The sequence below is a fragment of the Microcebus murinus genome, chromosome 20 (genome assembly GCF_040939455.1).
Source record: "Microcebus murinus isolate Inina chromosome 20, M.murinus_Inina_mat1.0, whole genome shotgun sequence".
Lineage (NCBI taxonomy): Eukaryota > Metazoa > Chordata > Mammalia > Primates > Cheirogaleidae > Microcebus > Microcebus murinus.
In genome coordinates this window covers 23,046,097-23,069,895 of record NC_134123.1, presented here as the reverse complement: position 1 = coordinate 23,069,895, position 23,799 = coordinate 23,046,097, and the positions used below count along the sequence as shown (strand labels likewise).

The following is a 23,799-nucleotide window of genomic DNA, read 5'->3' as shown; positions in this document are numbered from 1 at the left end:
GAACCTGAATCACTTTGGGTAGTATTGACATCTTTTTTTTTTTTTTTTGAGACAGAGTCTCACTCTGTTGCTCAGACTAGAGTGCCGTGTTGTCAGCCTAGCTCACAGCAACCTCCAATTCCTGGGCTCAAGCGATCCTCCTGCCTCAGCCTCCCGAGTAGCTGGGACTACAGGCACGCGGCACCATGCCCGGCTAATTTTTTCTATATATATATTAGTTGACCAATTAATTTCTTTCTATTTATAGTAAAGATGGGGTCTTGCTCTTGTTCAGGCTGGTTTCGAATTCCTGACCTCGAGCAATCCACCCGCCTTGGCCTCCATGAGTGCTAGGATTACAGGCGTGAGCCACCGTGCCCGGCCTTGACATCTTAATAAAAGTCTTCCAATCCATGAATAAGGGATGTGTTTCCATTCATTCATGTCTTCTTTAATTTCTTGTTTTGTAGTTTTCATTGTACAAATCTTTTACTTCCTTGGAAATTCCTAAGTATTTGGTTCTTTTTGATGCTATTGTAAATGAAGTTGTTTTTATAATTTCCTTTTCAGATTGTTCATTATTAGTATATAGAAAATACAACTAATTTTCATGTGTTGACTTTGTATCCTGCTACTTTGCTGAATTCATTTATTAGTTCTAGCAGTTTGTGTATATGTGTGTGTGGTGTGTAGTCTTTAGGGTTTTCTACATAGAAGATCTGTGAACAGAGATAATTTTACTTCTTCCTTTCCAATTTGGATGCCTTTTATTTCTTTTTCTTGCCTAATTGCTCTGTCTAGAATTCCAGTACTATGTTGAATAGAAGTAGCAAAGTGGGTGTTCTTGCTTTGTTCTTGATCTTAGAGGAAAATCTTTTAGTCTTTTACCACTGAGTATGATGTCTATTGTGGGTTTTTCATATATGCCTATTATGTTGATGGAGTTTTCTTCTATTCCTAGTTGAGTGGGGTTTTTTTTTTTGTTGTTGTTTTTTAATCATGAGTGTTGTTGTAACCATTTTTTTTACTATCAGCTGTTCAAACTACTTTTTAGGAACTTACTTCTTTAGTTATTTCTTAATGAAGTAGTAGGCAGGCAACACTCAGCTCCCCAGGCAACACTCTACTCAGCCAGGTCTTCTGCCTGCCTGGGCTGTCAAAGCCAGATGGCTGGGTGACATGTCCATGTTCTTCTGTCTCTGCTACCTCTTTGCTCTCCATAACTTATCAACTTTGCTTTGGTGTAATGACGCCACAGGAAGTGAAAGACAACTTTGAAAAAATGTACAACATTCAAAGAATCCAGAGATTGTATATATGACACTTTGTAGTCAATCATAGAAATAAAATGCCTTTTAAGTAGACTGGACTGGGGATCTTAATGACATTGAACTTTCATTTGAATAAATGGGCCATGGGCTAGATTAGTATGAGATATTTTCAGTCTTTGTTTTCTTTAGAAAATAAGCCCATCTTCTAAACTAAATGGGGGAACATAGTCAAAAGAGCATAAGTGGATAACAACCATCACAAAAGAGCCTGCCAGAGATGCCCATCATTCCCACCTCACACTATGCTTTGGAAATTGCCCCTCCTAAGTCCTGTCTGGGGCAGTCTGTGTACCATGTCCCTATTAGCAGTGAGTTTTCCTGGCCTTTATTTGCTCAGGGAAGGAGGCAAGAATATTTAAGAATCATTGCCAACCAGTGGGTTTTTTTCTTTTACTTTTCCTGCCACCTCAGAAATGCAAGCTCTGTCATTTCTTTCTCTTTTTTTTAACCTTAGTAGCTATTCTCTCCATTTTATAGAGACTAGAAATATAAATTCTAGATATGTACTCAGTTTAACAAAATCCTACCACAGTAAAATAGTTTAGTTGTCCTTGGAGTTTCTTATAATTAAGTTTTACTTGTATTGAGGTGGCCAGGGAGAAAAATAAAGTTGTTAAAAGGAGGAGTGGAATATGGCGGCCAGGGAGCGAGCAGATGGCTGTCTCTCCCTCCCCCGTTTGGAAATACATTGGTTATTTATTTCTCTTCCTTTGTTTTGGGTCTCAGGTTTACTTTCCTTTTTGAGGCTTTTAGATTTTTTTCTTCTTTTAAAATTTCAGATAGAGATATAAAGGAAAAAAAGGAGCTAATTATCTCTTGTTGGTTTAAAAACGAATCTAGACAATCTGGAGGCTTACTTTGGGAATTCTATAGCTCTCCTATATAAGCGAGGGAGACTGATATATCCAGAGCAAACAGGTATGAGCATGTTGCTGGGGGCGTGTGGGGGCAGAGATGTCTGCAAGACACCAAGAGCTCACCAAAGCTGCTGGGCTCATGTTTATTTTAGAGTTTGGGCCTGGAGATGGTAGTATGGTTCCAAAACTCACTTCATTCCAGGAAGTAGACAGAACACAGCAAAATGTCAGCATCTTGAAAAACAGGCTGGGACGGTGCTATACTCCTGTAAGAGCTGATTCAGGTCAAGAGAGAGGGGCGGGAACTCACTGTCCTCTGAGAAACAAGCGAGGAAATGATGCGCAGGGCGAGATGCTGCTTCTAGCAATATGAGGAGGAACCTGAGGGAATAGGGAGGAAAAGACAGTTTTGACTTGAGGAGAAATTAAGGAGGCGACTCCTCAAGGACTGGACTCATGGCCAGGCAGCTCTATTGCAAGATAACTTCTTCCCTCTGGGGTAATGTGGAGTTTATAGGTGGCAGGAAAAGTAGCTGTGAACTCAGGCTGAGTAGGTGGCTGGGGTGCTCTTGTGGGGTTTCCAGACAGGTAACAGGAGGAAGACACCTATTCTGCCTATTTACCTCTTGCCCCCAGATGCCCCAGAGGGACCGGATCAGGGGAGTGGCTGGGTCTTAGGTATGAGGCATTTGGTATCACCAAAGGTTCTTAGATAGAATGGGCCTTAATTTGCCTCTTCCCTCTATGGACATGGAAACAATTATCTTTGGTCCAGAGTAGCTAAGCAAATGTCTTGAAGTCATGAAAGCCCTGTTTTCTTCTCCCTATTTGAATTCCCAATCCAGTGATTTTAAAAAAAAAAAAATCACACTTTTTTTTTTTTTGACATATGGGACAAATGGCAGACGTACCCGAGCAGTGGGGTAACCCGAAGAGCTTGGCAATGTCCATTCTTTGGCCTGGGTCCTGGGACGTACCCTTCCAGCCCACCGTATTGCACAGTTTCCCTTTTTGTGCGGGCTCCACTCTGCTCAGGCCTAGGGATTTGATGCATGCCCGGTTGCTCCCGGGTTTCATTTTCTTCTCTTCTATCTCATTCTTCAGCTTCTTGTTTTCCTGCTGCAGGTGGAGCATTACGTTGTGGAGGTGGCTGTGGGAAGGAGAGGAAGGACGGGTGGGTGTTTGGTCTGCTGGACCTGCTTGCTTCCCTGCTGGAGAGGATAGATAAAGGCGTCACAGGAAGGAGGGCCGTTCCTTTTGGAGCTGAGCCCTTGCACATGACGTGGAAATGGAAGCCTTTGTGTATTCTGTGAGGGACGTGGGTCAGGCCTGGGTTCCGGGGGAGACACAGAACTAGTACTCTGGACCGTCTTGGTCAGCTATGGGCCTGTTTTTATTATATGGGGACAGTCAAGCCTGACCTGCCTGTTGGGGTTTATAGAAGGATCTCGAGATCAGAGATTCGATTTGAGGAGCCAGCTGTTATGGACAACTGTGTTCACACATCCGTGGGTTCTCACGGACACACCTCAGAAACTCTCCCCTGGCACAAACACCAAAGCCCAAGTTCTCTCTGCCTCCCTTGGCTGAAGAGTTGGGAGCACAGGGGACCCTGACTCTCTTGAGAACTTGAGCGAGTTACTTATCAATGTTTTACAGAGGAGGAAATCGCTGTGATGTAGGTGAGGGGAAAGACAACTTCGCATATTTCCTGTGGCTCAATGAACGGCAGCTATTATTGTCAGTAGTTGTTTTTCTCCCAATTAATGTGGACAGCGATGACAGTGGGCTCTGAAACTAGACTTCCCGCATTGGAATTCTGGCTCCGTCACTTACTAGTCGTGAGGGCAACTAAATAACTTGCCAAGGGCAAGTTATTTAGCCTCTCAGTCCTCTCTTTCCTTGTCTATAAGGGGGATTATGAGTCATGGCCTCTCAGGTCCCTGACCTCCTTACTGCAATGGTCTTGTCCTTCCCTTCTACTCAGCCCCCACCTCAGGTCAAAGCCTAGAATACAGCTTTCCACCTGGGGTGCCATGAATGGGTTCCAGGTGTGCCACACACTGACGCCTGCAGCCCTTGGGGCAGGGTCTGGGGTGGCTGCTGCTTGGTCATTTACTTAGCAACATTTTACAGATGAGGACATGGAGGCTGTCACAAGTGTGCCAGACAAATGTGTTCATTTTCTAAGTGCTCCCTGATGAAAGGTACAGAAGCACTGTCCTAAGGCTTGTCGTGATCTGTGACTCCCAAATCTCGGTTTTAGACATTTACCTTTCACCTCTATTCTCAAACTACAAACACTCCTCCTCCCATTCCTCACTCTCAGCCAACCCAGGTTTGACTGTGCAGGTGAAGTGAAACCACAGGGAGGGTAGAGCGACAGGCAGAAGGACCCCAGGTCCCCAGACGAGCAGGTGGAACAGAGGGATCCATCAACCTGAGCTGCTCATTCAGACCAGGCCACGAAGAGTGTTCCTTCTGTGTTTCTTCATTGGGGATCTCTGTTTCAGCTTAGCCCCTACCCTAGCTAATCCAGTCTGCCTTCCAGTGCCTGTCTCCTTCTCAGCATCTTGACCTCTGAGAATCACAGCGGGTGAGAGCAGGAAGGAGCATAGAGACTATTAAACACTCTGTGTTTGCTGGTGAGGGAACTAAGGCCCACAGAGGTTAAGTGATGTGCCCAAGGTCATGTAGACACAGATTTAGGACTCCAGGGGTCTTGCCAAAGTACCATGCCTTTCGGGGACCTGATGCACCTGTCGAATGATAGCCACCCCTGGCTCCTTGCTGACCCTTCTCACTGGGTCCCAGGAAGCAGTGGGGTGGTATTGAGTAACTTACTCCTTTTCACCAGTCAGCTTGGCAATGTATTTGACCTGCTCACGGAGCTTGTTTCCTAGTTTCTCATTAGCGAGCCTGTAATAAAATTCACAGGAGAAAAGAGTGGCCAGTTCCCCAGCCTCCCATGAGCAAGGGCACAGCTGGCTGAACGGGACCCTCGGTGTTCTCAGCAAGGCCTCTGTTGGGTCCTAGACCCCCCATACATCACCCTGTCCCCAGACCTGGGGCTGTCCTAGCACCTGGCAACTAAGGGGACTCTGTACTCCACTCTTATGCAGAATCACTGTGATCCCCAGGTGAGTTCAAGGGAATGAGTTCAAGGGGTCCAGGCAGTGAAGCTGGATCCCAGGATAGGAAGAGGGCTTTTGAGCCCCAGCGAAGCATTTCTCCATCTTGGAGCTGCTCTGTTTCTAAGTCTGCAGGGCTTCCCAAACCTGCCTGAAGGGTTTGGCCTCCTCTGTCTTATTCCCACCCCTTGGATGTGGGCTGAGCTGGGATTGGTCTCCCAGGAGGGCAGGGTGTGTGTGTGTGTGTGTGTGTGTGTGTGTGTGTGTGTGTGTGATTGATCTTTGGCACACATTTGGCTCCTCAGCTCAGCCCAGGCCTGGGGACCCTGCCTTGCTCTTTGTTTTTTTTCTCTTACTCACTTCTGGTCTTTTGCCCATTGCTCCATGTTGGTCATGATCTGATCATTGTCTCGGTGCATCTTGCAGGGGTCTTTGGGCACACACCGCTGGGGCGGGCATAAGGGCTTTAGTACAAGCAGAAAACAAGACAGTAAGGGGTGGGAGCCCAGCCTGTCACCCCCTCCTCCTTAGCCAGGCCTCTTCTCTCTTCCTGGGGGAAGAAACCTCAACTCTGCTGCCTAGTCTGAGGCCAGAGTTGGAGTTGCCACACCAGGACCTCCACCTCCAGCTATGCAGGTTGCATCTCACATAAAGGAGATTGCTCGGAGGAGGCACCATTTATAGCAGAGACACAGTGGATTTGCATTTATAATAATGATTTTCAGGCTGAAGGCATGAAAGTGATTTGTTCGAAAAAGGCAGTTTGCTAAGCCAAATTTCTAATAGATAGAAGAAAAATATCTGGAGGAAAAGATGACTTCTTTCTAATTTGAACAAAGGCCCTGTGGCTACCCCAAGATGTCCTGTGGCCTCTTTCCATGAACATCAGTGCTCAGGAAGCCAGCCTTGGGACATTCCCTGAAGGTCACTTAACCAATTCTACTGTAGGGTCCAGTGCGGCCAAGAGTGGCAGGGTGTACTCTGGGGTGGGACTGCCCAGTGGGTTGTCTAAGTCAGGGGTGGCTGATGTACCTGTCAGTCTCTTCTCTGGAATGAGGCCTTTGTTCTGCTCAATATCTATCATCAAAGCCCCAGTAATATAGGTGGGTTGAGATAGCAGCTGTGGCCCTAGAGTACCCAGGCTCCGCTCTGTGCTGAACGGGGGATGTCCTCTCCTTTGTCCACCCCAACATCACTGTCTGGCATCTGGGTGGGCATAGGATGTGCTGGGAGGCACACAGAAGGAGTGACCAGAAGCCCAGGCATGCTCACCTCCTTCTCATCTGCAAGGAGGTTCTCTTTCAGGGTGGTCATTTCCTCTTGGAACTCCCTGAGCTGCTGCTCTTTAGCTGCCAGCATCTTGAGATCATTCTGGTGCTGCTTCTGCCACTGCAGCACCTGGTTGCCCATGTCCTCTAGCTTCTTGTCAAAGGCATGCACCTGGCAGGAGCTCAGAGTGAGTGGGGGTACCCAGCTGGCCTCCCCAACCCCCAAGGACCTGTAAGACAGGCCAGAGGATGCTTTCTTGCCTTGGGAGATTTGCTGGGGGTATGTTATTCCCTGCAGCCAGCAGAGGGCACCCCTGCCCTGAGCTTTGCCACCTCTGCCTGAAGTTCTGGGAGCCCACAAAGCGAAGAGAACCCATAGCCCAAGGCAAGGGTGGGGAACCTACGGCTTTAAGGCCACATGTGGCCTTCTAGGTCCTTAAGTTTGGCCTTTTAACTGAATCCAAATTTTACAGAATAAATTCTTTTATTTTTATAAATACATTTTTGTTTATCTTTTGTATTTTATTTTTTAAATATCAAAGAATAAAATAAGTTTCAGTGAAATAATCCTCACAGATTGACCAGGACAATTAGAATATTAGTAAGCAATAAGGCAATAAGTTGACAGGTGCTACGCTCATGATTTAGTTCTAACTTCCCCGCCTGACTGGCACATTTACTGCACAAGGCTGGTTGGTGTCGATTTATGGGGTACACCAGTCTGCTATCAACTTTTGACAACAGTGCACTGTTCCTTTTTGAAGTGGAATTTGTGAATAGTTGCACAGCTTGACAGTATTTTTTTAATTCTGTCGGCTTAACAGCCCATTGTGTCAAAGATGACCAAGAGAATGCTGAAGGAAGAAAACAGATTTTAGTTTTTGAGACAGAGTTTCACTCTGGTACCCTCGGTAGAGTGTAGTGGCGTCATCATAGCTCACAGCAGCCTCAAACTTCTGAGCTCAAGGGATCCTCCTGCCTCAACCTCCCGAGGAGCTGGGACTACAGGAGCCTGCCATCATGCCCAGCTAATTTTTCCCTTATTTTTAGTAGAAACAGGGTTTTGCTCTTGCTCAGGCTGGTCTCAAACTCCTGAGCTCAAGCAATCCTCCCCCGTCAGCCTCCCGGAGAGCCAAGATTACAGGTGTGAGCCACTGCAGCCAGCCAAAACCAGTTTTTTAAAAAATGAGGCTTGGGAATTGCAATATTATCTTGTTTCTGCTAATGATAAGATGACTTGCTTGCTTTGTGATACTGCAAGATCAACATTAAAGACATTCAATGTTCATGAGCATTATAACACTCATAAAGACCACAAATATTTTAAATTAGAGGGAGAAGCACAAAAGGATTTATTGCAGAAATTAAAAGATGAAAAGCAAAAGAAAAGACAATTCTTTCAAGCAGCATCAAGATCTGGAAATAATGCCACTTAAGCAATTTATGAAATATATATATATATATATATATATATATATATATATATATATATCTCAGGGGAAAAAGGGAAGCCATTCAGTGATATAGAAATTGTGAAACAATGCATTGTCAAAGTTGTAGGATGCTTAGACCTCAATTATGTTTCAAAGTACAAACAACTGCCTCTTTCAAGAAGAACCATAACTGGCAGCATGAATTAGCCTTCAATTTAACAGAACAACTTCATGCAATACTTCCAAAGGAAGATACATATTATTCAATAGCTTTGGATGAATCAACTGATCCTACTGACATGGTGCAGGTTTTATACTTCATTCGGGTCATGACAGAAGATTTTCTTTGCTACGAAGAGTTACTCGTTTTGGGCACTCTTGTGAACAGATCATGGGGAATAGATATCTTCAACAATTTCCAAGATAAATGTGAAGTTGGACTGAATTTGGTAAATTTAGTGAGTGTATGCACAGATGGTACACCTTCCATGACAGGAAAACAAGAGGGTTTATTACAGAGGTTTTTTTTTTTTTTTAAAAAATGCCCTTACAAGAAGAGATAGAAAAGAGGTTTCTTTGGTCTCTCCACCATGTGAGGATACAACATGGAGACAGCCATCTGTAAACCAGAAGAGGGCCTTCACCAAGAACCCAACCATGCTCATGCTGGTACCCCATCTTGGATTTCTAGCCTCCAGACCTGTGAGAAATAAATAGTTATTGTTTAAGCAAAAAAAGGAAAAAAAGTATTAACAGATCTAGATGCTCTCCTTTCTTTTCGATGTATCTTGCATCAGCAAAATCTCTGTGCTAAAGCTACTATTTAATTAATAAGTGACACTTTGCAACAAGTTATAGGTAGTGTTAACTGTATTCCTGCAAATACAACACTGCATCGTCAGTTTCATAACATGCTAATAAAGTTGAATGATGAGGTATTCAGTGTGGATTTGCCATATCATTCTAAAGTATGTTGGCTATCCCAGGGACAGGTGTTAGCCAAAATTTTTTCTATAGGCATGTAGCATTTCTGTGTGATACCATGTTAAATCAAAATGACTTGAATATTTTTTTGCAAGGTAAAACCAAGTCTACATATGCTATGTGGCAAAAAAAAAAAAAAAAAAAAAAAAAAATCCAAGCATTTTGAAAAAAATGATCTCTTTTTTCAAAACACTTCTTCAAAAGGAAATTTCAGATGAACATTTTCCCCAGTTAGCAAGGTCACTGGTGAGCAAGATAATATTGTTAGGGTGGAAACTTACTAGGTGCTGATATGCTAATCATTTGAAGAATACACAGCTGTTATAGACCTATTAATTGGAGAACACAATGAAAGAGGCTAGGTCACTGACTTTGCGAATTATGGACTCACACTCAAATTAGCATTTCAGCCTCACCTAGTTGATATCACCAAGGCACCTAAAGAACTACAGATGGAATTGATGGAGCTCTCATTAGATGACATTTTAAAGTCATTGTCTGATGCTAAGAAAGACCCAACTGAAGTATAGAAAAATGCAGTAGAATACCCATGCCTTCAGCAACATGCCTGAAAAACGCTTTCTTGCTTTTCAACCACTTATTGCTGTAAGTTTCCTACGTAACTCAAATCAAGACTCCCTTATGGTCACAAATGACTGATACCCATCTAGAGGGTTAGCTGAAACTGTGGACTTCCAGGCTGCAACCAAATATTCAAATGCTTTCCAACAAAAAGCAGATACAACAAAGCCATTAAAAGGTTAGTTAGGCCAGGCGCAGTGGCTCATATCTGTAATCCTAGCAATATGGGAGGACAAGGCAGGAGGATCACTTAAGGTCAGGAGTTTGAGACCAGCCTGAGCAAGAGCAAAACCCTGTATCTACAAAAAATAGAAAAAATTGGCCAGGTGTGATGGTGCATGCCTGTAGTCCCAGCTACTTGGGAGGCTGAGGTAGAAGGATCACTTGAGCCCAAGAGTTTGAGGTTGTTTTGAGCTAGGCCGATGCCACAATACTCTAGCCTGGGCAACAGAGACTGTCTCAAAAAAAAGTTAACTTTAAAATTAACAAATAGTTTTCTTTTTTTGAAATTATTAAGTATATAGTATTAATAGTTAGATTTTTACAAAATACCGTACATTTTAAGGAAAACTAATTGCAGTTTCTTGAATGCAGCCTTATTTGATTACATCTAAATTAATGTAGTCTTCCATCATGAAAATGTTCCCCACCCCTGGCCTAAGGGAATGGCTGAGCGCTAAATAATTCTGGATGCAAGAGGTGACCTTGCGCCTTGCGGACTCACAGGAAGGCAGCCGGAGCCTCTGGTTTCTTCTTACCTCTACCTCGCTCTCCTCGTGGAAGCCCTGTAGTTTTTTTAATTCTATATTGAGCTTTTTCATTCTCTCCTCATAAGCAATGATTTCCTCTTCCAGATGAGCTTTCTTTTCTTGGGTTTGTGCCAGGCTTCGTTGCAGACTCTTTGTCTCCGAGGTGGTGTGATTGAGCTTCCAGTAAAGACAAAGAGATGAGAGTGGCCCAGACCCCTTTGGCTTTGCCTAGTGAGTCCTGAATGGAGAAGGGTTCCAGTCCCTCCCTACCCTCTGTCCAGGGTGGCACGTACAGTCACCTTGCCTTGTGTCCCAGAGAGGGGTGGGAAGTGACAGTGGTTGCTTTTCTGTGCCTCCCCTTTGCTCCCTCCCTCTCCCCCATTCCTTCTCTCTCTCTCTCTCTCTCTCTCTCTCTCTCTGCCGTGAACTTCCCTGACAATCCAGGCTTGGGGAAAACCTTACTCCTGAGCTACCCATGGACAGAGAGACTCTTTAGATTTGGCCTTTGTTTTCCCTCTCACCCCTCCAAGCTTCACAAAGAGGAAATGGACCTCCTCTGGACAGACATCCCAGCCCATGCAAGGGTTTGAGGCAGCCCTGATGATGGCTCTTGTGCCTCTCATGCTACCCTGATACTTTTTTGCCCTAAACAGCCCTGAAGATGAGAGGGTGTGACCTCACCTTCTCAAGAGCTTGTGCCAGGTCATCTTGGCAGGCAATTGACTTCCGGGATAAGGCTTCATAGGTTTCTTTACTGACCATGGTCTGGAGATAGTGCGTCTCCTTCTGCAGAGCCTTGTCCAGCCTGGTCTCCAGACTCAGTATAGTCTCCTTGTGAATGGATGTCTTTAAGGGGGAGAACATTACTGTCAGGCCTCCAGCTCATGACCACACAGGCATTCTCTGTGACTACAAGATATGGACAAGAGCTGGGCTCTCTTCTCCCTGCAATAACCTGCAGGGCAGACTGTGATCATGCCTACATCTTCACCTCCCTGTTGTGAAAGATAGAGCTGTCTTTTCAGCCCCTTCTGCACCCTTCCACCCACATTTCACCTTCCAGCTAGCATATCCCCAAGTACCAGGAGTATCGGAAGTCACTTTCACAGACTCTACACCCTTTGATAAAGATCTGGAACCCAATTCTAGGTTAGTAGACATGATACAATGTTTCTTCTGTGTTTTATGCCTCTTAGTTCCTGACATAATTCACTAGACTTGATGGGTCATGAAAACAGGACTGTGTGTTTTGTTCATTGCAGTATCCCCATTGCTACAGTTCAGGGCATGGTGCATAGTAGGTGCTCAGTAAATGCTAAATGATATTTTTGTGACTGAGTGAAATATTGCATTGTTTGGAGTGTTGAACACATAGTTCTGGTAGAAGTGTGTTTAAGTTTCTGTTTTCAGCTAGTAATGAGTATTCATGGTATAGTCAAAAGGGACTTGAGATTTGTAGTCAGAAAATCAGGGTTGAGGTCAAGGTTCTATCATTTACTTATTTCTCTGGCCTCAGTTTCTGCTTCTACAAATTGGGATAATTTCAACTGTTTCTTTCACAGAGTTTTTGTGATGATCAAATGAGGTGATGTATTTAAAAAGGGCTTTGTAAGGTGTGAGTCACTATATGACTGTGAGTTATTATCATGAACATGAAGAACAATTAGCCATCTTCCTATATACTTTAAGTACAGGACAGAGGTCTGCTCCTAAGTCTGGAAGCAGGAGGAAGACCTTAGAAATTCATATGCCTGCCTTCTATTCTCTGGTATGCTCTTTAATAGTACACCTACATCCTAATATGGCCATACATAAAGAAATGCATTATTTTGAGTTTTCTTGCTTTATTTCCAATAACTACTCAGTGCTTGAAGTTCATTACTTTTTCAGATGGAATTTTGAGTATTTTTGGCCCTGGAAATTAGTGTTAGATTAATAAAAAGTGTTAGATTAGACTTCTGACCCTATATTTTATATGCCCTGGTCGTGAAATTATTCCTAAAGATGAAATAATTTGGTCTTCTGGAAATAGAAGTGAATCTTTTCTGGGGATTTCTGAGACACATAGTAGTCAGCTGGGTCTACCCAGTAAACCAGGGGAGTCATTGGAGAAACTACAATTCACTGTAAGTACTTAATAAGTGGTGGCTGAACTGAGAAATGTCACCATGGAAGCAAGATACTACAAATAACGATGGTGAAAAAAAATCACCATCTTCCAGAAAAAAATGGGAGCTTTATTTTAAATTTCTCTAACATGAGTGGTTTAACTCTTTTGGAGAAAGATACTAAAGATATAGACATATGTAAATTACAGAATCAAGGAGTTCTACAAAAAGATCTACTTTTTGCTAAAGGTATTAGGTCTTGATGGTTTTATAGGTGGATTCCACTAAGTTATCCTCAATTCCTTGTCTTCTCCAAAATTCATTCCAATGGACTGACTGGTCAATTCTATTGCCAAAATAATGCTGAGTTAACTCCCTTGCTTCTTCACCAACACCATGCTAGCCAGGACAGGAATAGCACCCTAACTGGTTTCCTCACTTCCACATCTACCCCTCCCTCCAATCTATTTCCACACGTTAGTCAAAGTTATATTTTGAAAGTTTAGATCAAATTGTCTCCTCTCTTCCTTTAAGGAATTTCCATCAATGCCTTTCCATTGCTCTTTGGCTCTTCTTAACAGAGGCCATAATGTCTGCCCCTGCTTATCTTTCTAATCCCAATATATTTCAGGTTATTAAGTATGAAATGTCCAATTTCCTTAAGTACTAAGTTGACAGTTGAAATCTCTGAGATTTCACTTTGATACTTGTTGTTTTATTTTTACTGTGAAGGTACATCCTCATTATTTCAAATGCATGGTTTGGCTTGTGGATTATCTTTCAAAAATTTTTAGAGCAATTTTTGTGAAACCATGGATAAGTAAAAAAATTGTGTTATTTTCGAATAAGAGTTCCATTGTGGAACCAATGCAGCACGGATAGCTTGAAATATCAACAAAGTGTTTGGGAAGGATGTGGCTAATGAATGCTGGGATGCTGATGGTTTGAGAAGTTCCATTCTGATGATTTTAATCTTGAAAATGAGCCACATGGATGACCTGAGACCAAGGTGTATAATGATGAGCTCAAAGCTGTAGTGGAAGTGAATCCATCTCAACCTATGCATGAATTAGCAAAGTTTGACGTTACTATTCCAACAACACTGGACCATTTGAAACAAATCAGCATGGTAAAGAAGCTGGATAGATGGTTTCTGCATGATTTAAATAAGTGAGCATCGGAAGAGAAATCGTCTCAAAGCTTGCCTTTCTTCGCTGTCGTGACATGAAGGAGAACCATTTCTACACCATATTGTTACGTGTGATGAAAAATGGATTCTTGTTGACAATTGCAGCATTCAGCAAAATGGCTGGATGAAGATGAAGTGCTGAAACAGTCCAAAGCCAAATATTCATAAAAAAAGCTAATGGTGTCTGTTTGGTGGTCCAGCACTGGTATTATCCACTACAGCTTCATGAAACCTGGTCAGTCAATTATAGCAGATGTCTATTGCAACTGATCAGATGAAATGACGAGGAAGCTTGTAATTAAGCAGCTGAGATTGGTCAATAGAGACAAGCCAATCCTTTTGCAAGAGAACACTTGACAACATATCACACAAACAATGCTGCTCAAACTACAGAGGCCGGACTTGGAAACTCTCTGTCATCCACCATACTCACCAGACCTTGAACCAACTGACTACCACTTCTTCAGGCTTTGGACCACTTCTTGCAATGAAAAATATTCAATTCTCAACAAGTTGTGGAAAACACCTTTCACAATTTCATCACCACTCACTCTCCAGGCTTCTTTGCTGCTGGCATAAATAAGCTACCATTAAGATGGCAAAACTAGGCCGGGCGCTGTGGCTTACGCCTGTAATCCTAGCTCTTGGGAGGCCGAGGCGGGCGGATTGCTCAAGGTCAGGAGTTCAAAACCAGCCTGAGCAAGAGCGAGACCCCGTCTCTACTATAAATAGAAAGAAATTAATTGGCCAACTGATATATATATAAAAAATTAGCCGGGCATGGTGGTGCATGCCTGTAGTCCCAGCTACCCGGGAGGCTGAGGCAGAAGGATCACTCGAGCCCAGGAGTTTGAGGTTGCTGTGAGCTAGGCTGACGCCACGGCACTCACTCTAGCCTGGGCAACAAAGCGAGACTCTGTCTCAAAAAAAAAAAAAAAAAAAAAAAAAAAGATGGCAAAACTGTTGATAGTTTAGGTGCATATTTTGATTAATTGTACTGCTTCTTGTTTGAGATATAATAAACTAAAATTTTGATTCAAAATTGGACATTTCATATTTAATGACCTAATATATCAATACCTCTCTTGATCAATACACTTCAGTTATACTGGCCTTATTTTACCTCTTATAATGTGCCAAGTGTTGTATTAAAAGAATGACATATGATGCAGAATCAGGACTCATGCTAAGAATGCAAGGATTAATTAATTATTTAAAAATTTTCAATTATTATTTTAAAATTTCTGCCCTTCCACAATTAATTTTATTCACCATATTATTGATTCAAGGAGAAAGATGATATAATCATCTCAATGGTTTCTTTAAAAAAAAATCACTTGATAAAAGTCAACATCCATGCTGATGAAACTCTTAAGAACTGAGGAATTGAAGAAACTTGATAAAGGAGAGCAACAGGAAGCCTATAGGGAACATCATACTGAAATAGACACATTCCACTAAAGTTAAGAGAAAGAAAAAGATGCCTGCAAACACTGCTGTTGTTGAACATCACACTGTAGGTACTTTCCAATGCCATAAGGCAAGAAAAATAAATAAATCCAAATATTGCAAATAAATATTTAGAAAACAATTGTTGCTTCTAAACGATATAATTATCTACTTTAAAAATCTATGAGAAGCAACTAAAAATGATTACAACTTATAAAAGAATTCAATAAAATGTCCAAATACAGAATGAATATATTAAAAAATATAAAAATATATTAAGCCAGTCTGTTGCATAAAAATATATATATATATATATATATATATATATATATATAAATAAATGATCTGGGCATGGTAGGGTGCACCTGTGGTCCCAGCTACTTGGGAGGCTGAAGCAAGAGCATTGCTTGAGCCCAAGAGTTTGAGACCAGCCAGGGCAACATAGCAAGACCCTGTCCCCTCACCAAAAAAATAAAAAGCACTTTTCTATTATTCACAGTAATTAAATATAAAATATACTGGGAAAATATTTTAGAATCAAAGAGATGGAAAAGATCTCAAGATATACTGCCTTGATTTCAAATGGGAAATTAAAAATTAAAACAGAATAGTGAATAAATGAAGTGTATTTTAGAAAGCAAAACTAAGCCTCTTTCTGTTGACTGTTTCAATTAATTCAATAAGTTTATCACATGTGGGACATGCTTTTAAAAAGTGGAATATGCTCACACACACATACAAAAATCCCTCTTGCTTTTTGATTCTCATTAAAGGAATTCAGAAATTAGTGCTTTCACTTACACATTTACATGTCATCTTTCTTTTGGAAAACATGACAAGAAGCCTATATTAATACTTAGGCAGAATCCCTTATATTCAGGAAGGTTCCTTAGGGATCTGAGTGACTCAGACCTCAACTCTGGATCATAGTAAAGGTGAGATTTATGTCCTAGAAGACAAAACTCCAGAAACATCATTGTCTTAGACCTGTGCTATATAATACGGTAGCCACTAGCTACATAAGGCTATTTACATTTAAATACAAAATTAGTTAACATTAATTAAAGTTATAAATTCAGTTCCCCAGTTATGCCAAGCCATATTCCAAGCACTCAGTGGCTAGTGGCTGGAGTATTGGCAGCTTAGACATACAACTCTTCCATCATCACAGAAAGTTCTATTGGGCAGTGCTATTCATACATTTAGAATAGTCATACCATTTAAAGATTTTTAAAAGATATTATGATGCAATAACTGCTGCTTGGTCTTTCCTTTGTAAACCAAAAGACCATCAACCAAGGTGCCATTGTTTTTCTTGCCCAGAAGGAGGGAATGTATTCAGTTGGGGAAAGTGTTACTGCTCATGAAGAAGGAACAAGGGAATAGGTGTTAGAGCTGACTGTTCAGGTTCAAACACTGCTTCATCTCATCACTTACTGGCCGGTGACTTTGGGCCTCAGCCTTTCTTTCATCTCTGATGGATGTCTTGTTGGGAGTAAAGCAGGTGGCAGGAATGTGAAGAGCTTAGGTAGGCAATAAATAAATGACTAAATTCAAGCACAGTGCCTAGCATGTGTGACATGCCATTTACTCCTTTCTGTCTTTTCACTTGTGTAATGAAACATAACTGTGTCCCCACCCATCCCCTTTGTGTGCTTTGCGACCAAGTTTTGGAAGTGTTCCCTAGCAAATAGCTCCCAAAATTGAATTCAGTTAACTCTGGTCTTAAGGGCAACATTGTTAAGACTTGATTCCAATGCCCAGATAGTTTGGAGGCTCCACCAGCTGTAAAATAAAACCTCCCACATATGAAAGACACATTTCTTTGGCTTAGCAACCAGGAAAGAAGTGGGGCTGCAGATGCACAGGATGTGCAGCTGGCTGAGCAGTGAGTTGCATTTCTGTGGCGGAGGAGGGATAGGTATAGATTTCAGGTCAAAGGTCACAGGTTCAAGTTCCTCACCTTTGTGGAGTTCCTATTTACTTACCTCTTTATTCAGCTCTTGGACGACTTGCTGGCTGGCAGTGTATTTGCTGAGAGAGGTTTCCAGTTGTGTAGAACAATGCATGAACTTCGCCTGGAGAGTCTCATTTTCTTCCTCCAGCTTTCTTACATTCTCCTTCGACTGTTCCCCGTTAAAGAACAAAGCCCAGGAAAGAGGTGTTATCCTCAGACTACTGTAAAATCTCCACTCCTCCTTCTGGCACCCACAGCAGTTGCCTGCTCCACTTCACGGTCTCTTGGGCCTTCTTGCTTTCTCTGCACTGGCCCTTGCTGCCTTCCCTCCCTTCTTTCCTGAGCTCTGAGCACCCAGGCCTCTGCCTCCTTCGAGGCCCACCTAACTTCACATCTGGCCCTGGATTCATAACCTGACTCTTCCCAGATTTTCCTCCTCACCAACTTTTCTTTCTTTTTTGCTTCTTGTCGCAAAGCTTCAAGTTCTTCCTCCAGCAACTTCTCCCGTTCTTTGCTCTTTTTCAATTGTTCCCGTTTCTCCTCTAGGAACCTTTTTGCCTCCTCAAGCTCCTCTTCCAACTTGGTTTTGATGCAGGATAGCTCCTTGAGCTGAGAAAATAAAGAGTGGGCTGGAAGACAGTCTTAGACTACACTATATTTTGGGAAAAAAATCCAGACAATTGCACACAGGGAATGGCTGAAATAAACATGAGGACAATTCCTTAATTATATACCATATGCAATAAAAAATTTTCCTCTGATGTTTGTAATATTTTTCCTTACTCCGTTAGATATACCAATTTATTTTATTTATAGATCTAATTCCCACAGCATTGGCCTTTTCTCCTACATACTCATCAAATCTTTCCACATAAAAACTTCTTTGAATGAAATTTAAAAATATCTCAGAAAAGCACAAAAAAGAATAATTCAGAGATCTAAGACTTTAAATTGACTGACAAGAATAGCTTCTGAGTCCTGGAAAGAACAACATTGTCTTTTGATTACTTTTAAGCTTAACCCTGAAAATACTATTGGTCACAGAAACTGGTGCAGAGTAGCTGGATTAGTATCCTAACACAAATTCTGGACAACTAGTTTGCATGGATTGGTGGTGACAATGTCCACAAATATGTTTAATATATTTCATCTTAAGCAGAGCAAACACTTGAGCTGTCTGCCTACTTGCCCTTCCTACCTGGTGCTGGATGTGTTTGTTACGATCTAGCAGTTCATTTATTTTCCCATCCTGCTCAGCTGCTGTCATCTGAAGCTGCTTCTTTTCCTTCTCTGAATGTTCAAGCTTCCTCAGGGCCTCTGAGAGTTCTGATAACAGCTCCTCTATCCGTGTCCTAAAGCAAAATGACAGCAACAGGAAGATGGACTTCAGTGCCTGTGTTGGTGGATTGTGGAGCTGGCCCCACAGGGAGTCCTTGCTGTCCTACTCCTGGTTCTGGCTGGCTCACAAGGGACAGAACCTCTCTCTGGAGGTGAGCTTGGGGTACCTGGAGACTGCTTGTTCCTCTTCAGCCTTCAAGGACTCCTTCTTTAGCTTCTGAATTTCTTTCTGCAGTTCCTGGATGGTGTCTGCCTTCTGCTTGTCCTGGCAAATGCAATGCTGCAGTTTCCTCTGGGCATCCTCCAGGTTCTTCTCTGCCATAATGGCCTGCTCCTTATACTGGGCTATTTGCTGAGCTGTGGAAGCCAGGGGATGGGGCACGTCAGTGTAAGAAGGGAGGATGTGTAAAGACCAGACTCTCACGTCAGACTGGCTGCAGAGTCTGTTTGTCCATTTTGTGACCTACTTCCATTCCCAACCTGTCCTTACTTCTCTCCGTTTCATTATCAGTCTTAAGGAGCTCTATTAAATTATCTGTCTACATCTGCCCCTCAGCTGTGGACTCTTTCTGGACTAAAATTAAACAGACTGGTGGAAATTGCTCAGTATCTCCTGTGTGACTCTTCTGGTCATTAGAGACAAATCCTGACCCTCATGAAGGTTAGAGTCTGACAAGGGAGCTGTAACCGGCCCACCTGTCATTGAGAACAGTGCCATGTTAAACTCACACCCACTGTGAGCTCAGGAAGAGAGATCAGTGTAGGGTAGAACACTTGGAGATGGACTTGTGGAGGAGCAGAAGTTGAGCTTGGCCTTAGAAGAAGCAGGAGGAAGGCAGTTCCAGGTGGGGGGATTGTTAGAGCAAATGTATGGTGAAGGGAACGGAGGAGAGACCTACCCTCCACCTATGTGATTGGGAAGGGAAGTGGGAGGAATGGTGCATGAGAGGGTTGAGTATGTGGGTGGATTAGAGGGGGTTTCAGAGGACTTTGAAAGCCTGAGAGAAGTGTTTAGACTTGATAGAGTGTGTTCTTGAGCAGGGACCTGACAAAAAAGAAAAAAAGTGTTTTAGGAAAAATGGAAAGCATTAGAATGGAGAAAGACTTCCAGCAATATCCTTTTAGCTCATGCCCTTGCCTCCACTGGGTATGAGGGGACAGTACCCCAAATAAATTGTTCACTGGGGCTCCTTTACACCAAATATGTTCTCACATCCTATGGTTTCTTCTCTTGTTTCTGCTTTAAACCTCACTCTCCTCTCATTCACTTCTTTAAGTTTTCTAGCCTGGGATACCAGAAAAAGGATGGCATCTCTATGAAAATAATAATACACCTTGAAAGAATGAGGAGGAGGAGGATTTTTTTTTTTTTAAATGAAGGAAGAGAATAGTTTCAGTTTTACATGCTTTTTTTTTTTTTTTTTTTTTTTTTTTTTGTGGAGACAGAGTGTCTGCTCAGCGTCCTGGGCAGAGTACAGTGAGGGTGGGTCACCGCAAGCTCCAGGTCCTGGGCTGTGAGCAATCCTTCTGCCTCAGCCTCCTGGGTAGCTGGGATTATAGGCATTTGCCAGAGCACCCAGCTGTGTTTTGTTGGTTTTTGTGTATTTTTTTTTTGCCTTTTTTACTTTTTTTTTAAGATTTAGAGACGGGGTCTGACTGTGTTCAGGCTGATGTCGAACCCCTGAAGCAGCAGCTATCTGCCCACCTCGGCCCCCCAGAAAGCTAGGACAACAAGTGTGAGCCACCGCGCCCGGCCTAGTTTCAGTTTTAGAAGTGTGGAATTAGAGAAGGTGGGTTTCCCAAGGGGAGTTAGTCTCTAAAGACAAGACTGACCATGGCTGCACTGTCACCTCTGGAGCTCTATTTAGAGTCGCCTGCAGAGAAATATAGCTACAAGGAGGAGAGGAGCTGGCCAAAGAATACGGATAGAGGGAGAGGAGAAAGGGTGGACTCTTAGGGGACTGACAGCTGAAGTCAAAGCAGGAGGAAGAAAACAATGGTGAGATCTGTGGAAGGATGGGGGACTCATCATATCTCCAAAGCTGAGAAACAAGGTTTGGGGTATGGGTGGCCAACAGCATCAGGGAACGCAGCATTAAAAGAGGGTGTGGAAGGAAGCCAAAGGAGCTTTGGGTTTTCTTTTTAACTGATAAATAATTCATATAAGAAATTTTATCCCTTTAAAAGTATATGGTTCAGTGGGTTTTAGTATACTCATAAAGTTGTACCGCCATCACCAATATCTAACTCCAGAACATTTTCATCAACTCCAAAGAACCCTTGTGCCCAAGGCAAGAAGTTATTGGTGATCTCTGAGAAAGCAGTCTCCATGGAGGGGCAAGGACATGATCACAGTGCAAGCTGTGCAGAAGAGAATGCATTTGGAGGCAAAAGGAGAGAGAGAGTTGAAAACCAGGGAAGGGAGAGGTGGATTGTGTGACAAAGGTCTTGGAGGAAATGGAATGTGGTACAAAGAAGCAAAGAATAAATCCCTGCCTCCCTGGGGCCAGGAAGGGACAGGAGTCCATGTGAGACTGAGACAATGGCGGGTGGTGGGGCTCGGTAGTTCACTTTCTCAGGCTGAGCACCTGCTATGTGTGGAAGCTCCAGAGAGGAGGTGAGCTTGCAGGGGAGTGGAGGAGTTCAAGAGGGCGATGGTCACCGCTGTGAGACGCAGAAGTGAGACATTGGAGGAGGGCAGGGGAAGTGGCCATGTGGAGAGTGAAGGTGGCCTCTCTAGCTCCGGGGAGAGTGTGGTGGGGACAGAGCCTGCTGGGGCCTTACCTGCCAGCCTGTGCTGCTGTTTGGCCTCTTCAAGACATTCCTTCAGCATCTGGACCTCAGCCCGCAGGGCCCCACACTCCACCTTGGACTTGTCCTGCTTAGCACCCCCATCCTTGATGGTCATTTCAAGGTCTGTCATGATGCGTTGCTGCTTCTCCATCTCCTTCTCCTTTCTCAAGAGGCAGTTCTGAACCTGCGTCAGTTTCTTCTCTAGCTCGTGCAGCATTTCGTCTTTCTCTTGGAGCAGCTGAGGAGAGCAAAGTGAATGGCCTTGTCTAAGCTATAGGCATCCCTTGCCTGGACATGGCAATAGCCTCCCACGTGCACTGCCTGCCTCCAGCCCTGCTCCCCTCAGGCTAGTCTCCATGCAGTCATGGAAGGGGGTCTTTAAAAGTGCAAGTCAATGTTCTTCTGCCTCTGCTAAAACCCTCCACTGGCTCCTGTATCACTTAGAAAAAGGCCCAAGTCCTTAGAACCACTTCCTGGGATGCTCATGGTCTGGCCTCACCTCTGGCCACCCCCACCCTTCTCTGCTTCAGCTGATCCCATGCAACAATCCAAGCAGACTCCTGCCTTAGGGCCTTTGCACTGCAATGCTTTCTGTCTGCAGTATTCTTCAAGACCTTTGTCTGGGTCGCTTCCTCACTTCATTCAAATTTCTGCCCAAATGCCACCTTCTCAGAGAGATCTTCCCTGACCACCCTGTGTAAAATAGCCAATGAGCTGTTTTAGGGATTTATCAGTACCTGACATGAATGTATCAGTTTTATGTTTTAATTTTGCTATTTGTTTACTGTCTGTCTCCCCACTCTAGAATGCAAGCTCCATGACAGTAGGGATGTTGCATGTTTTGTTATATTTTCAGTATCCAGAACAGTGCTTAGCATATTGTTAAGTGCTCAAAAATATTTGTTGAAAGAATATGGGAATGCCTTGAAGCTGTTTATCCAGACTCTTTATCATCTCTCCAAATGCCTCCGTTTGGACTGGTGGATCTACTGTGTTTCCCCGAAAATAAGAGAGGGTCTTATATTTATTTTTCCTTAAGAAGACACCCTAGGGCTTATTTTCAGGGGATGTGTTAATTTTTTAAAGTATGGTATAACAATCTACATTTATTCAAATATAGTTAAGTCGTCTTCTTCTGGAACATCATCATAACTCTCCAAACCCCAAATTCCATCTTGAATTTCGTGCGACTCTATTTCCTGTAGAACCATTGGCCCCAATCTCTCATGCCGAGCAATAGAGCTCTCATGAGGCAGATGAGAAGGGCTGCTTGTCTTCTTTACCGCTCAGCAACGAAATGCATGGGTTGTGCAGATATGCTGTGTAGCCACGCCCATCACTAGGTCTTATTTTCGGGGTAGGGCTTATATTGTGCAAATGCTTAGAAATCCTGCTAGGGCTTATTGTATGGGTAGGTCTTATTTTCAGGGAAACACGGTATCTCTTCCATATCTTGAAACAGAAGGTTTTAAGGACTAGCCAGTGAATCAACTGGATCATTTTTAATAGCTCTGATAAAAGTTCAGAGTTGGAATAGTACCAACTACAAAAGCTTGCATTGGTTTCACAACCTTTCTGTTCTTGATTCCATTTCTAGGCTTTTCCAGGAACTTAATCTATGTTGGCAACTACAGATCTTTCAGGGCATAGCTCTGTTAATATTTTTAAACTGCCTGATTTACATATTCATAAGATAATCATAATTTTTAAAAACTGAAATTCACTTGAAATTCTTAATAAGGCTACATATTATCCTTTTCTTCCACTATTGAGCATAAAAAAGGTGGAAGGAAACAATGCCAGTAAGTAGGTTCCAAATTCTCCTGCTACCTTGCAGGGCTAGGGAAGAAACTCTTTCTTACAGAGTCGGCATAATCAGATTCATTTATTATGTGCTGTGAGAAATACCAAAGAAGCACTCAGAATTGTGTCTGGGCCTGAGGAGCCCACAGTGTCATTGTGTGTGCGTCACGGCCCCCAAAGCAATCGTGGTGGGTGGAGAAAGGCAGAACCGGTCTGTGCCAAGGCACGGCCTCACACCTGCCCTGCTGGCAGCTCCCGACCAGAGGGTTCCTCACCTTACCTTGTCTTTCTTCAAAGAGAACTTCTGGATCTCGGTGAACTGTAGCTGCTGCTCCTGCAGCCGGCACTGCAGGATGGCGGCCTCCTTATCCTTCCTCTCCACGTGAGCAGACGTCTCTTCCCGCAGCCCGTGTAGGTCCAGTTCCAGCTTCATCATGTCTGCAGCGGGATGAGACAGTGCGGCTCACTCAGAGGAGGGTTTGGCTTCCTCCCGGCTCCCTGGCCGCAGCCCACAGTGCAGGGTTACCCTTCATGATGTTTTTCTTCTGTTCCGACACGGCCTCCAGCTCCATGCGCAGGTCCTTCACCAGGTTCTGGTACTCCTCCACATGCAGGCACTGGCTGTCCTTCTGCTCCTGGAAGTGTTTCAGTATCTGGGAGAGGGAGAAAGAGCAGGGCAGGAAGGGGATGTGGGGGAGAATGCTTTCTGCAGTGCCCATGTCCAGAACAGGACAGAAGGTGGAGACGGAAGGCAGAGCAGTGTTTGCAGGAGGTAGGGGAGAGCTGCGGGGAGTGACTGCTATTGGGTACTGGGTTTCTTCTGGGGAGACAAAAATGTTCTGGAATTA

At 43.3% G+C, this 23,799-nt stretch overlaps 1 protein-coding gene across 3 annotated transcripts in view; it reads right to left on the bottom strand.

Moving 5' to 3' along the window:
* Positions 1-2,292: 2,292 nt before the first annotated feature.
* Positions 2,293-23,799, bottom strand: part of PMFBP1 (polyamine modulated factor 1 binding protein 1) — a 52,843-nt gene continuing 31,336 nt past the window's right edge. For all 3 annotated transcript variants that reach the window (XM_012742533.2, XM_075995556.1, XM_012742531.3), the window contains exons 8-21: positions 23,478-23,604; positions 23,232-23,389; positions 21,140-21,386; positions 18,523-18,712; positions 18,216-18,369; positions 17,459-17,626; positions 17,049-17,186; positions 10,996-11,160; positions 10,324-10,491; positions 6,571-6,738; positions 5,659-5,762; positions 5,012-5,086; positions 3,079-3,317; positions 2,293-2,548 (exon numbers count right to left, since the gene is read on the bottom strand). In XM_012742533.2, coding sequence (XP_012597987.2) covers positions 2,529-2,548; positions 3,079-3,317; positions 5,012-5,086; positions 5,659-5,762; positions 6,571-6,738; positions 10,324-10,491; positions 10,996-11,160; positions 17,049-17,186; positions 17,459-17,626; positions 18,216-18,369; positions 18,523-18,712; positions 21,140-21,386; positions 23,232-23,389; positions 23,478-23,604 — 2,121 coding nt within the window. In that variant the 3' untranslated portion in view covers positions 2,293-2,528. The remainder of the gene's footprint in view (positions 2,549-3,078; positions 3,318-5,011; positions 5,087-5,658; positions 5,763-6,570; positions 6,739-10,323; positions 10,492-10,995; positions 11,161-17,048; positions 17,187-17,458; positions 17,627-18,215; positions 18,370-18,522; positions 18,713-21,139; positions 21,387-23,231; positions 23,390-23,477; positions 23,605-23,799) is intronic.